General features: G+C 40.9%; 1 protein-coding gene across 5 annotated transcripts; it reads left to right on the top strand.

Annotated features, from left to right (window-relative positions):
* The first annotated feature begins 898 nt into the window (after window positions 1-898).
* CCDC14 (coiled-coil domain containing 14) lies at window positions 899-9264 on the top strand. Of its 5 annotated transcripts, none has more exons than XM_085228222.1 (13): window positions 899-1044; window positions 1263-1321; window positions 1408-1483; window positions 2404-2476; window positions 2567-2710; window positions 2820-3059; window positions 3201-3244; window positions 4077-4641; window positions 5133-5274; window positions 5733-5812; window positions 6252-6470; window positions 6546-6678; window positions 7975-9264. In XM_085228222.1, the coding sequence occupies exons 1-13, from the start codon at window positions 1006-1008 to the stop codon at window positions 8945-8947; spliced, it is 2787 nt and encodes a 928-aa protein (XP_085084348.1). In that variant the 5' UTR covers window positions 899-1005; the 3' UTR covers window positions 8948-9264. The 5 variants fall into 5 exon arrangements, with proteins under 5 accessions (XP_085084348.1, XP_085084347.1, XP_085084344.1 ...); XM_085228221.1 differs by having other exon boundaries at window positions 3198-3244; XM_085228218.1 differs by having other exon boundaries at window positions 3150-3244.
* The last annotated feature ends 6335 nt before the right edge of the window (window positions 9265-15599 follow it).

The raw sequence follows: 15599 nt of genomic DNA, 5'->3' as shown, positions 1-15599 counted from the left end.
GTTCCCAAGGCATCGCAACCAAAACGCGATGAGTGCTTCTGCGGAACGCGCAGCCTACGGCTCTTCTGTATGGCAGCTTTGAAGCAGTACGATGAAATGAAAGCATCCCCGATTAACACTGATGGAAGACTCGCTTGGTTGGTTGTTCTAAAACCTGCTTTGAAATCGTACAATTACAGTCTCAATAACATCCTGCTTGAACTTCTCATCGCATTTATACCAAACTATACAATTCTCTACTAGGCTCTTGCTTTCTCTCACAGCGCTTCTATTGTGACTGAGGCACTTCTTGCAACGCTGAGCAACGAAATGCTCAGTTCCAGCAGTGCGCTCTCAGCAACGCATTCACTGCCATTGCTGCCCCGCGGTTGTCTGTAACGCCCTTCACTGCTCGCATTCAGTGAGAAACCACCCCAAGAAAAAACACCAACGTTTCTTGTTAAGTGTCTTTTGGAGCCCTTCTAATCTTTCCTCAGATTTCTAAGGAGGCTTTGCACCAGCTAAGAGCACAGGACAGGTGTTTCTGGCCTGCAGGCGGTTCCTTGCTACCGGCCCACTTACTTCGGTGCCCCGAAGGCTCGCGGGACGCGGATTGCGGGCAGATTTACGACCCGTCCCTTACCACGCTGTTCCCTCAGGGCGGGATACACACCCGCAGACCCCTTTTTCGCCGTGTTTTGTGGGTGCAGAGCCTCCGCCCCGCGGGACCCGCAGCTCCGAGCTCCCTAGAGGAGCAGACATCGCGCTACGACCGGACCGGGCACGAGCCGAGGCACGCGTCGCACCACGCGCGTGCAGAGCAGAGCGGAACCCCCGTGTCCTGATCTCTCCTCCGATTGGTTCCCATCCTCCACCAATCCCGGTGAAGTGCCGGGAGGGGCGGGGGTTAACGGCAGCCCCGCCCCCATCCCAACGGCCGGCAGCCGGGCGGGCGGCGGATTGGCGCGTGGGGGCCGTGGCTCCTCCCCCGCGGCGGCGGCGGCGGCGGCGCGGCTCGGGGCAGCCATGGCCATGGGAAGGGCGGGCGCGGCGCGGCCCTGCAAGGTGCGTGCGGGGCGGCGGGCTGCGGCGCGGCGCTGGGGGCCGGCTGAGCCTCCGGGGGCGGTGGGGGGCTCGCTGGGAGCGGAGTTAGGCTGCGGTCCTGCAGCCTCACCTCCGCTGGCTGCGTCTCAATGAGGAGCTTTCCATCCCCCCTGAAAGCAGTGGGTGAAAACGGTGCATAACGCGAAAGTGAGAGGGTGTTCCTGTGTTTCTGTCACCAGCAGGCGCTGTCTTCTGGAAGGCTGACGGGAGCAGCAAAGCAAAGCAACGGAAGGAAACAGTAAGGCTCGAGTCGCGGCTGCTGAACAAGTAGCTTTGGAATTATTTTTTGAAGTAGTATGAACAGTGAATTTGACCTTTTTTTAGGCCTGGCTTAAGAAAAGGATGTCATGCTGATGTGGAGGATGCATACTGTCTCTATTCCACTGATTCTGACGATCAGGTAATTTCCCTGGCTTCTTAACGCAGTCACATCTGTTATCTAGAGAGAATGGAGGCTGCAATAGAATCACAGAACCCTTAGAGCTGGAATTCTCAGAAGTCCCCACTCAGGGCCATCCAGTCCAACTGTCCTGCGGTGAACAGGGACACCACAGCTACATCAGGTTGCCCAGGGCCCGATCCAGCCTCACCTTGGAAGTCTCCAGGGACGAGGCATCAACCAAAACACCAGGCAACCTGCTCCAGTGCCTCACCGCCCCCACTGCAAAAGACTTTTTCCTTATATCCAACCTAAATCTACCCTGCAACAATTGAAGGAAAAACATGCTAACTTAGATACTGCTGGACGTAGTCTAGAAGAAACTCCCTCAGAGCCACTGAGTATTTATACAGAACACTGTGGATGCTTGCAAATTGTCTCAGCAGTAAGTTTGGCTCTGACAACTTATTAGGGCATAGAATGTGTTGTGTGAACACACCTATGCTGTTTGTACTGCCAGAAGTGTAACCACATTAGTTATGCTTTGTGACATAAAAAGTAAGTTGTATGAAAGCAATGCTGCAGCAGTGCTTTATGTGTAGTGCTGAATCGAGTATTTCCAAACTTAAAAATGTACTGTAGGTAATAGTTTAACTGTAAGTGGAAACAATTAAAACAAACGTACGTGCAGTTACCAACAAATAAAATCAAACGAATGGGCACACATGCAACAATGCAATTTAAGCTTTCTGCAGAAATTCTGTTTGTAAATTTTCATGTGATTGCAAAGTGATACATTGGAAACTAAACGTTTTTACCTATGATCAATTTTTTATTATTTTTAAGATAGCAGAGTGGGGAACAGCTCCCTCTGAAAGGGCTCTGTTTTATTGAAAGAAAGCAGTGATGCTCATTTTCTGACTGAGGTATTCTGTATGCAGGTTAATACTATTCATAATGGACTTGACCGCTGTGCAGCTTTACTGAAGAATATCCTAGAAAATGAAGCTACAGGTTGTAACTATTGAGAATTTAAGTTACGTTTTTAGTTTTTGTAGGGCTTTTGTGATTTGTTTTGTTGACCAGCTTTTGTTTTGAATACAGTGGGAAAGGAGACTATCCATAAACAACCAGGGAAAACAACATCTGTTAAAATTACTTCCAAACCTTTCCTAACCAAAGCAAATACTCTGAAGAAGAAAGGATTGAAGAAAAGCATTACTGCTCCCCACATCCGAAAAGAAATTGGTAAGCAGATTTCCTCAGGCTTCCTTTTTTCTCAAGCAATATTGAGCTGCTTTATTGTGTAGATTCAGGAGACAGAACAAAGCACTCAGCTGAAGTTCTCTTTCTTTAGTGCCAATATCAGCTAAGAAAAATCTTTCATCTACCACACCATCTACTGAGAAAGAGCTTCCCAGTGCAGTACAGCACCAGCTGGTTCGACCAACTCATGTGCCTTGCAGCCAGCAGCCTCCTGTCATACGTGAGAAATTGTGTGAGCATGTGCCAACCCAGATGGCTCTGATAACTGGCCAACCATCACAGAGCAATAATGAAATTCCTACTGTGACTTCGTTTCCTACCTCAGATCACGGTTAGTGGGATTATCAATGTAGGAATTGCTGTTGTACTCCAAGTTTTGCCCCAGGTTGCCCTAATCTGTGACAGCATTGTTTTCTTTTAGGATATCAAAATGTTATGGATTTTAATTACCAATTATGTGTCTCCACAGCAGACCTGTCCCTGCAGCATGCAGCTCATCCCTTATCTGCTCAGGCCGTAAGTAAAGGTTTGATTTAGATTATTAATGAGCATTTTAAAATAGCACTATTTATTTATTTATACACTGATTTCTAAGGATTTTATTGAGTTTATGTAATTCCTTCATTATGAAAAATCTCAGCATATTTCAACCTATACTGATAAAAGGTGATGAAAAATTACTGCAGTTCAAAATGTTATATACATGGATACCAAAGAGTAAAATGGGAGGTGTTTCAAATGGCTTTTTCTTTATGGGGAATTCTATAATGGACAGGAAGCATGAAAGATGTAGGAAATTACTCATTACTGTTCAGAATTATTTTATCAGTAATGTACATAAGAATTTCTGACCAACTCCTCATTAAAGAAATTATATCTCACATGCAGCTTTTCCCCTACTTAGGATCTAATTAATTATGTCTTCAGATACTGAGTAGTATCTTAGAGCCACATTTTAAAATCTGTGTGTATTTCAGGGCATAAAATAAAACTAATGGAGAGTACCAGCATCCACCTTGGGAAATGTGGTAATGGGCTTGCACTTTGGAACTGGAAGGCCGTAGAGTTATCTTCCACCTGTAGGCAGTCCATGTGTAATTAGTGCTATCCTTGACTTTTTAGAAATACATCAGTTTAAAATATTGAGACATAATTGTGTTCTTTTTATTTTTTCTCTGTTCTGATTTGGTTTCAAAGGATGAATAGTTAGAAAAAAAGAAAAAGCAACAGCTGCTGAGTTTTTTTTCTTACACAACAGAGAATAAACTGCTTTAATATTATCAGAAATGTTTAAGATCAAATGTAAATCATGTTAATTTTCTGTTTAAAATGAATCTTCTTTATGCAGGGTGTTCCCATAGACAGTGGCAATGAATGTGTGCCACAGATGGGAGAAACCGTGGTTTTCCCCATGGTTTCTGCTGCTCCCACTCCTGCACAAATGCAGGCTGCCAGTTCTCTTCCTGGAGTGATGCGTTATGTAGCACCAGGTGCATCAAGTAACTCTGCAGTGCCTTCATTCACCCCGTTGTCTTCTGGCAGAGAGATGACCCCAAGGCAGGAGCAACAGAGTAAAGAAGCAGACTTGATAAGGTGCATAAAAGCTCACCTGACCCTGTTACAAACACGTGAAATGGCAAATGGCAGGACTGAACAGAAGCTCTGTCGTTGTCTGACAGCAAGTAACGTCTCAAGTAATGATGAGGATGCTTCTGAAGAACACAGTGAGGATGCGGTCAGCGAAGGTGAATTGAATGTGCTTGATGTGGCCTCAGCAAGAGATGCAAACAGCCAGCAAAGCTGTGTGAAGAAAGGTCTAAAACCTAGACAAGAAAGTGCAGATAAAGCAGCCCATAAAGTAAAGATGGTAAAATGTCTTTTGGGAGAACTCCGAGCACTGATAACAGACCAAGGTAAAAACATTTGCATTGTGCATTATAGTGATTATATAAAATAATGTAAGAGTTGCACTACGTGAGCATGTGCTTCAGTTTCTGGAATGTATGTTGTCTTGGAGTGGTGTTCCACAACTTCAATCACTTCCTGCTTCTCTGTGGGGAAGTATGAGGTTACATTTTGGGTTATTGTAACATTATAACAGCAGGGATAGAAACAGTTCTCATTTCGTATAGGATGTTTTCCCCTGTCAAAGGGAGCAGAGTGGACAGGTTATACAACAGCAATCCTACCAGGGTTGGTCTGAGAGGCGTTGGGTGGTGGTGTATCAAGATCCTGAAGCATAGCTTTCATAGTCAAGTTCTAAAGTTTTAAATAAATAAATGTAGTTGGTCAGTTTTGAATTCTTTTTTTTTTTTTGAAGTTTGATTTAGAAGAAAATGAGATACTATGGCATCACTTTGACCGTTCTATTACAGGTGTTTCTTTTTCCCCCCACCTCTTGCAGATGATTCAGAAATGTTAAGGTTAATGAATGAAATAGAAGACTGCATATCATTGCTGCCAGCTGTAGTGGGAAGTACAAACATACAGACTGAGATAGCTTTAGCTTTACAGCCTCTCAGAAGTGAAAATGCCCAGCTGCGTAGGTTAGTAACTTTATTTACTGCAAAAAATGCCTAAAAGATCTTTGGTCTGTTCTAAATTGCACGTTCTAGCATTGTTGTGGTGTAATTGTTGTGCCCCTTTCTATTTTGTCTGTTGTAGTATTAATATGTTACAAAACATGCTGATAAGGCTGTATTATGTTAATTGATGCATAGATGCTGAAAGAAAATATTTTAGTACATCAGTTACATCAAGATTGAGGCTTTGTTTAGGTGGTGTTGGCATGTCGTTCTGTCTGAAGACTACAGTATTAACAGTATTTGATATTGAAGGAAGATTGAAATTCAACCAAAAAAATAAAATTAAATAAAATTAAATAAAGCTTCTTCATATTTGTAAAATGTTCTGTGATATTATACACTTAGTTAATTTAAAGTACATTGGTTTTGAATTTATTCTGAACTTTCTGAATACGCTATTTTTCACAATTCACTTTTAGGAAACTAAGAATCTTAAACCAGCAACTCAGGGAACAAGAGAGGAATGAGAAGACATCTGGACAGAGCTGCAACTATGAATGTAAAGTACTAGTAGAGAATGATGGTTGTTGGGGAATTTTTGTTAAGAATTTGTTTAAATTAATACAGACATACATAGATATGATTAATAGCAACAATATGTATTCTGGCCTTTAGTGGCAACTGAGCTAAGTGCTGAGGATCTAATTGTGTGACTATGTTTGCATGGGTTGTTTTACTTGTGCTCCGTGGATGCTGAAACTCGGAGTTTCAGCTCCAGAGCAGATTATTTTTCTTTGTGTCTGTCCTGCAATGGGGATGACAGATAACTAGAAAAACTAAGAAGGAAGTTTATGTTTTATCTCTCTTCCTCAAAAGACTCCTTATTTTATCTGTGAGCTGTAGTCAGGTTACCAAGATTCTTTAAGAAAGGTAATTCAATGTAGAAATCCAAACTGTAGCACACAACACGCTTAAAGTTGTATGTTTACTTCTGTTAGTGGCTTCTTTGCAGTCCTTGAATGTGATGCTCCACACTCAGCTGAAAGAATCACTGAAAGGCCTTGAGTCACTGCAGGCGAAAAATGAAGAGCTACTGAAAATAATAGAAAGTCAAAAGGAAGAAAATAAGCATCTTGCAAAAGATATTCAAGAGAAAGAAAAGGAACTGCTTGAAAGCAAACAACAATATGATATTCATTCCACCAAGGTCAAGATTGGTACGTGTTTTAGATTTGTTTACTCTTAGCATTTTTAAACTTGGGTAATTAGCTAAATTCTTCTTGGCTTTTTAGAAGTGGAGGAGGCACTAGCAAATGTGAAGAGCCTTCAGTTTAAGCTGGAAGCTTCTGAGAAGGAAAATAAGATTTTGGGCATAACGTTACGTCAGCGTGATGCAGAAGTTAACAGACTGCGTGAGTTAACCAGGTACTGATGGTGAAGTGTTATTTTTGCTTCTTGGCATTTTAATTTTCCGTACTTCAAATTATTGTTATCTTTAGTCCTACACCAGTATCTTCATGGTAGGAGGTCACGTAGGCTGAAACCTCTCTTTGTCCATACTTTTGCTATTGTAGTGCTATAATTCTATTAAAACAGATCTGTCGTGCTCCATGACATTAGTTCCATTTTAAAGTAAAAGGCTACCTGAAGTAACTTGGGTGAAGTCTTAACACCTGTTGCAGGCTGCCTGTAAGGAGCTGCATGGGGAATGCATGGATCTGAGTACTAACTGATATTTCCCAAGCAGCTTTAGAATTAGGAAACTAACTTTTGACATGAATGAAGGAGGGATTGTTCTTTTCCTTTATGCTGCCTTATGCTGGTTCAGAAAAGTCTTTAATTAGAAGAATTTGCAAAAAGATCTGTCTTCAGAGCAAACTCTTTCTGTGAGATGGAGCAGTCACTTACTTAATTTTGCATGCCCTTGGATTGGATTATGCCCAGATTTTAATTATCAGTGAGAGTGGGAGAATTTCTATCACTGAAATAAGGCTGTTGTTACTCAGATTTATTTTTTTTTTTGAGCTACTGCTGTGCACTTTATTTTATCACTGTGTTCTATAAATCTGGTGACAAGCTTGGAGGTTCACAGAGCTTTCCACACACGAAGGAGTGCATACAGAAAATTGTCTTGGACATAACATGCAGAGAGGCTGAACAAGTTTTCTGTCTTGGCAAGAGTTGATGCTAATTGGAATGACAGGATGTTTTTATTCATCATTTCAGATTCCTTAGTAGAAGTTCAGATTATTATGCCTTTCTGTGGTTATTAAATACTGACCACCAGATGGTAGTATAACAATGTCTTATTATGTGTTTATATATATATGCTGTATAATGTGCACCCACACACACACACACACACACACACACACACACCCATATAAAAGCATTACATGTTTATTTTTTTGTACTAGAAAGTGAGAATAATTGATTCTTTTATTTTTTCTTAAGAAACAGTGGGAGAAATGACTTGGAAAAACTTTGAGTAATGTCAGTGAGATGCACAAGACACGTTTTTCTGAGCTGAAGAATGAATTGGAAGAAATTTAGATCGGTTCACATCTCTGTTATTATTTTATGATACTCTATATAGAAAGAGAACTGCAACTTTGCTGTAGTCAGATAAATCTAATGTGTTTTTTTTTTTTTTTTTTTATATTTACAAGTTCTTGAAAAATTTGCCAAAACTATAGTTGATCTGATATTTTCTCTTAACAGAACCTTGCAGGGCAGTATGGCCAAGCTTCTGTCAGACCTCACAGCAGACAACAGTAGACCCACATCTGAAAAAGGTCTCTCGAAGTCTCTCTTGGATAACCACGAGAAACAGATGCAGCCTGATCCATGTCCTGGGAATACTTCAGTAATGACTTACCTTAAAAAGTTAGAAATGGATCATGTTTTCATAGATGCTGAGCTTCAGTTCTCAAATAAAGATGGAGAGTTACAAATGCTAAATCAAGCCTATGAAAAGTTTGCTGATGAGGGAACTAAAATAAACAATATATTCTCAGAAGAACGGGCATCAGCATCCAGAGTATTACCAACCTTACTGAGGCAAGATGCAGAAACAGCTAGTGATTCTGGGACTTTAATAGATGAACAAAACAAGTTGGATGAGACTGTTTATATTCCATTGACTAGCAGTGCTTCTAAAAAACAGCTTGTCTCTGAGAGAACTAATGCTCTACCTCTTTTGAGAGGAGCTTGTAAGATGTTGGACTACAGCTGTGAGCTCTCAAACTCCGTGCAACAGAATAGAAGTGAAGTGTCAAAGGATCCAACTATTCTGGATACATTTAGTGCTGGGTACAGCATGAAAAAGGCTATGGAAAACACACTTGAAATTACAGGGGATAAAGTGAAGTCGGGAGACAAAGTCCAAATGAGGCCGAAAGACACTTTGAGTGGAGCTGCAAAAGACTTCCCAGACAAACCAGGGCAACTTCAGCCTCACGTTCCAATGCTATTTCAGAAAGAGAGATCTCAGAAAAAAGGCGGTGAAGGAGGTGATGTCAGTTTTATTTCTTTTGATGATGTATCAGGGAAATCTGAATGGAGTGTATCTTCTTTCTCAACATTTACTTCTCGAGATGAAGAGGACTTTAAGAATGGCTTAGCAGCATTGGATGCCAATATAGCTAGGTTACAAAGAACTCTGCAAAATAGCATTATGAAACAGCAAGTGTGAGGAAACAAATTAGGATGTGCTTGCTCAGATAATTAAAATTTTTCTGAGGTGTATTAGTATGGTACTGATAGTATTTGTATTTTTTGTGTAAATGGAGCTCCTATTTGTTTTAATTATGAATGGGATTTGTTCCTCAAGTCATGGTGCTGCTTCCCTTGATGTGTGCAACTTCAAATAGTTATAAATTCCTTTTTAAAACTGATGACCTAATTTTATACTCTTTAACTGCAAAGTTTATTCTTAGCACAGCGTTTGATAACTCTTGATGAAACTGTTGTGCTTTTGGCAATGTTTTTTCTATTAAATGATAAACTACACTTGATGAGATTGTGTGTTTTTTAAAAGTAGTAAGGGCAACACTGAGAGATGCACTTGAAGTCAGTTGCAGATGTGATAAATCTAAGATAACTTTGATTTAATTATAACATGTATAAAATTAATTTTGTAGTTTTTTTACCTTGATTTTGACCTTTTCAGAAATTAATTCCTTTTTCTAGTTTACTATCAAGGTGAGCAAACACTAGTGTCAACATCAAAGAAATGGATGGGCAGAACTTCTTTTTTAGCTGCATTGCTTCTTGAGCCAGACTGGGTTTGGATTCAGTATAATCCAATAATTAAGAAGTGGGAATTTAAACCGTCCTTAAATGATAAAGTCTTCTGCCTTGACTAAGTAAGCTCTTAGAAGTTTGTTGGTTGTTTTTTTCTTTAAAGAGGAACTTGGAGGCAGGAGGCTGATTATTAAATTTCCTTCCCTAAAGGGGTGGTAATATACATGGGTGAGAAGCTCTGCAGGTAAATGCTAGGGAAGAGCAAGCTACAGAGCAGCTGTACAGGAACATGTGGAGTTGAAAATGATAGGTCAGGATCATGCTGTTCAAAGAATAAAGAAATGCAGCCACCACCACATGGGATTTGTAGTATATAGTAGATCCTGTAAAATACATGTAGTAGTCCTTTTCTACTTGCCATTAGAAGACTAAGTTTTCAGTTTTGAGAACTGTACTTGAAAGAAAAATAAATGGAGAGTCTGTATGAGGACAGGAAAGGAACCATCAGCATTCTGTTCTGCTCTACAGTTCTGTTTTATGTTGTATTTTCCTTAAGAGGAACTTAATATTGGAATATAAACACAAAACACCCTGATGCTGTGAAACAGAAGCATTAACAGGTTTCGGTTAACAGAGAAGATAGAAATTGGAAATTATTTGAAGCTGGCAAACATGTATGGCTAGCAAAGTGCTGGAATAGACAGTCTGAGTAACTCGGAAATTCCGTAGTGGTTGAGGTGTTGAACATCTGTCAGATGTGAATGCAGAGTTTGGAGTGGGTCATGCAGTTCAGCTCCTGCAGGAGTTGGATTCAAATCTGTTCTCCTTGGTAGGACTTTCTAGATCTCAGTGTCAAGAATATGGATCAGGGAGGGTTTCAAGTTAGGGAGAGGTCGTGTCATTGCTACTTTTCTGTGGCTCTTGCACACTTAGCAGCACTCAAGTATTGTATTTCATGACTGATGGTTTTTCAGGGAAAGCATCTTTGGAAATGTAACAGCAGCAAAAAGACCTGAAATTAAGACTTCTTTTTCTGCAGCATAGGGTTGTTTATTTTTTCCTAGAAAAAATTACTGTGCTTCATGGTGCTGGCCATTCGGGACACAGGTATCAAGTCCAGCACTTCTAAGTTTTTATCCATAGTTGAATGAACAGACTTTAAATTAGAGCTCTGTCCGTATGTTGTGCTGTGTTGCAGTCCTGAGATTATTTTAGTTACTGTTAAGTGAGCAATAAAAAGGTATGAAGACAACACATACTAGGGAAAATGCCAACTGGCACTCCAGCTTTGAAAAAGAAAAGTTAGACTAAATAGTGACTTCAGTGATTTAGAATGCTTTTAAGGCTTGGCCTGGACTTCTTGGTATTCTCCCCACCTCTTGAGCTCAGATTCAAAATAAGGCTGATGGTGTGGAAGCGAACACATTTCAACTAAATATTTACAAGCAGCTTCACAGAAACAGCAAAGCAAGATTTAAACAGTGATTATAGCATGTATTAAAGAGAAGCTGCAATAAATTCTTGTTTTTAAAAGGACAAAGGCTGTCAGAAGAAAGGTGACAGAAGGTGGCAAACTATTAATTACTCAGTCAGTTCTCTTGCAGTTAGGACTGTTACTCTGAAGGAGGATACTTACAATCTGCGTAGAATACCTGGTGTGAAGATGACTGAGCACGTTGTCCTTACTTTGAAAAAGAAGTGAACAAAAATCCTCTCAATGGGAGAAGATGTAATATTATCTTATTTGTGTCCCTCACATCCTTACAAAGCATGTTCCATCAAAGCAAAGTACTGCACAACGTATTTTTATGATAACGATGTGAGCAGATCTGTAGTGTGCTCAAGGAGGAGAAACTGAGAAGAAATAGAAGGGAAGATTATTTTTTAATATAGTTCTTTGATTTGTATTCTGATGTGTCAGTCAGAACAATAAAAACTTTAAATAAATGTCCACACATGGGAAATTTTATTAGTTGGCAGCACTGTGGAAGCAAAGCAAGTGATGTCAGCTATGTGAGTCCTTAAAAGGTGAGAAAGTTCGAGAGAAAATTGATAACACCTCCTACAAGTTCATTCTTTTAATGATTTGTATATAATAATACTTTCTCCAAATTAAATAAATCCAAGAATTTACACACTATAGCAGCATTTTGACCACTTAAGTTTGCATAGTCTGAGAAGTACAATTAAGATCCCATGTAACCGAGTAGAGGGGATTATCTTCCCTGGTGAAAACAGCTTAGTAGCTATTTCTTCTCATTCCCATAATAACAAAGTAGAAATCACTGTGAATTAAAGGCATCACCTTTGTTAACACCAATTCTTAAAACATGGAAGCAGCTTGTGCTGTAGTACATGTTGCTGCTCTTCAGCAGTTGAGTGCTTGTCATGACATGAATTGGGATTTATTAAGATTCAGCTGTGTTGCAAGGAAGCAGAGCTCAGGTCTGCGTCTGTTACAAGCCTAGATGCATTCCTGTCCACACTACTTTGAAGAACTTGAAGTCTGATGCAGCTGGTTGTATTGCCTAGCTGGATTCCAACCAAGCACTCTTTTCCCACCATCACCAGTTATGCTTGCTGTCAACGGCTGATGCTTGCTAAAAACTGTGACTTTCTATTTGAAAGCAGGACTGAGTTTTTGCCTCTGCAAATCCACCATTCCAGCCAACTGTTCCAAGAAGAGCAACGTAATCTTCTGCTGGCTTCAATTTTTGAACACAACGTGTCACAGAGAGACACTCCTGACAGAGGATTCCAAGTGTGTTTGACACACAGTCCCAGCTTCAGTTTGGTTCCAGGCTTTGTTAAGAGTACTTTTGGATAAATTGGAAGAGACAAAGAGTAAAGTAACAACTGGACTGCTCTGTCAACTATGCAAATTATCTCTGTGTTACACATGAAATTTTGCTTGAAGATTTATTGTCTAACTAGAAAAGCATAGACCTCCCTCAGAGCCGAAGCATCACACAAAGCACAACAAGCTGTGATATTTCAGGTTTTCTAGCCAGGAGACAATGCTGAATGAGCCAGGCTGGTGGTACCCCATACAGCTCCCATGTAGCAGGGGGACTTCAGACAGAGCCAGCACCCCTGTGTCTGAAGGTCTGCTCCTCCACGGCCACTGTTCTATTGGGGTTAAACGGTAAATCCTCACTCCAATTTGCAGGCAGGAGTAGCTTTAATGTTCTTTGTGTTTTCGCTGTAGGTCTTTTCATCTGTTATTGCAATGTAGGTGAGGGAAGGTGCCTTGCTTTGTAAGGAGCACACATCTTTAGCTGTTGGCAGTCCTCTGAGATTGTTGTCAGCAGTTCTCAGAAGGTTGCCTGGTAGATGATGGTGCAGCGGTAGATGCAGGAGAGCGGTATTTAATATCAAATTGCCACAGTGCAGATGCAGGCTAGTCCATCCACATTGCCATGTATTGCTTTTCCTTCCGAAAGTTAGCAGAAATGCCATGCTTACATTGTGATCTTTATAGTAATGAAATGATATGTAAATGAGATGGTGTCAGCTATGAATTTTAAATTTACACAGATGCTGCATTCATACTTAAATGCATCTTCAGGGAATGTTTCCGCATGCTGTTTGAAGAACAAACATCAGCTGAACTGAAAACCAAATATTCTGCTTATCAGGACAAGAAGAGAGTATTATCCCATAGGTTCTCCAGCCGTGCCCTCAGTATTTGGTTCTGGCCACATGCAAGACCACAGTCTTCATGCACAGCCCTACCACAGTTCCCAACCACAGTTCCCAGCCATGAGGTGCACAAGTAAAACAAGTTCGCCAGTGCTGAGACATGTTGAAAATCTCCTTTTTGCACCTTTGATAACATCTGTTACTGATGTTACGCTATGCCCAAAGACCGTGTAAAAATTGAAAAAGAACAGTTTAAGCTATAGCCAGGGAGCAATGGCTGTCTGTGCTGAAGCTAACATTATGTGGTTTATATGCCCTTAAAGCATTTGCATGTCTAAAGACTACTAAGAAGCAGTATTTCTTTTAAGACTCCTGGTTTTATTTAGGCCCATTATGAATTCTGGCTACTTCCCCGCTGCAATGATACAGCCAAAACATATATTTTCTTACTGCCTCTCCCAGATTCTATTCTGTATTTAGAAGTTAGGAGTGATGGTTTTGGACTTGCAGTTATGATATTAAGCTAAGTGTAAAATATTTTTTTTGGCATGAGGTAGAATAAAATAGCTTTAATACCAGTTTCAGGTTCTCTTTATTCCTTAGGGAGTACCAGTTCTCTTTCACAGTGAATCTCAGAGCGAAGGTCATCCCAACATCACCCTTGCTGTAGCACATGCTGCCGAAGAAACACAAGCAGAGCAGGGCCAGGACCTCTGCTCTTCCTCCAGGACTTCAGAATTCTTGCTCCATGCAGATGTTTCCATATATTCCCACAGCCTTTGTCCGCATTCCCTCCCATCCTACAGAGGTGCAGAAGTTCACCACAATATCACCATAATATCAATCTCCCTTCAGTGCTTTTGTTTTTTAAGGCTAAGTTTGTGTTTTTGTGCAAAGAACTTCTCACCATGGCACATTAACATCTTCCACTGGCTCCCATACCAGGGCTTGAGATTTAAGGGTTGCAGACTTCCACCTTCCCTCTGTAGCATCAAGCACATGGGAATGCTGCTTTCAATTCCAGCTTTTAAATTCTCTGCGAGAGAGCAGAAGATCTTCCTATTCATCATGAGGCTGAGATTTAGATGATCACTGTCACAGCAGCCATTGACTAAGGAATAACCTCATATCAGATTTTAATATGAGCTCTATCAATAGTACTTGCTATTTTTGTTTGAAAAGGCCTTCCATCGTCACTCATTGCAATTTGCTTGATGTGTCATATCCCCAGCAAGCACAGATGTTCATCTGCTTGACCTTCTGAGCTGAATTCTTCCCAAGAGCACTCCTGAAGAAAGCCACTTTTTTCTTGGCCATCAGATAGCCCAGATCCACTGTGGCACCCAAACCTGCTCCCAGAGCTTGACGTGAGACCTCAGAGTGCAGAATAGAGCGGACAGCCCCTTCTGTCACACAGTGGCAGTGCTGGGCCTGGTATCCCCAGAGCACCATCCCCTGAGAAAGCACTGCTCAGAGCACCCTCAGGACCTCTCCTAGCAGCTGCTGTGGCAACAAGAGAAGGGAACGACGTGAGCCTGTGAAGATCTTTGGACATCCCAGTGCAGGCTGTCTGGGCCTTGTACAGAAGAGCTTCTATTCTTGGTGCTACTCAGGAAATATTCAAGGGAGTGTGTAATTGTTTATGCTCAGATTCTTTTATCAACACTTAATTAATTGCAGTCACAACACATGTTCACCATCAATATTTTAGATTACAGAGATGGCTTTAAAATCTACCCTGTCAGTCTTCTCAGAAACTTCCATGAAAGGTTCCAGAAGTGGTAGGAGGTATTCCTATACTTGCACTACCAGATCCTTCTAGCACAAGGGTCCTTGACTATGATATGACATGGCTTCTGCTTTTCATGCTTGTGACAGAACAAAGGGACCGTTTCTAAAATTTATCTGATGCTGATTTTATTTTCTTCCTTTGTAAACAGCTCTGGGCATTAAAAAAAAAAAAAAAATCATTTTACCCAGCTACAACAAAAGCTGTTGTCATCCACCCAGCTGCAGAAAGTGGTTACTTTGGGCTTGGCCACATCTTCCAAACACACTGTTTCATCAGTCGTTTGATCCAGCAGAAGAAGCCACAGTGAGAAACATTTTGCATCTACGATCAAGAACCCACTCTAAAAGCCAAGAAATACTCCCCCAACAGCTTCTTCACCTGGATCCCCTTTACTGAAGTAACGGAGCAGCAGATCCTTCACCTTTTAAATAGGAATACACTCAGTTCAATTCAAATCTACCAATGGTACAGAGACCTAGGAGGAGTGCAAATGAAAGTTATTTTACACTGCCTGGATTTTGTTGCAAAACCAGTCAGTACTCCAAAAACTAGCAAAAAAGCACCAGTCCTTTTGAAGATTACATTACAGGCTTGCAAGAAGATTCATTACTTGGGTCACAAGGCTTGATCATTCTCAGCCTATGTCCTAGACAGTCTGGCTGTACAG

Source organism: Meleagris gallopavo, chromosome 7 (assembly GCF_905368555.1).
Source record: "Meleagris gallopavo chromosome 7, MGAL_WU_HG_1.1, whole genome shotgun sequence".
Taxonomy (NCBI): domain Eukaryota; kingdom Metazoa; phylum Chordata; class Aves; order Galliformes; family Phasianidae; genus Meleagris; species Meleagris gallopavo.
Note: the sequence above shows the minus strand (reverse complement) of the source record. Positions and strands in the feature narration are given on the sequence as shown.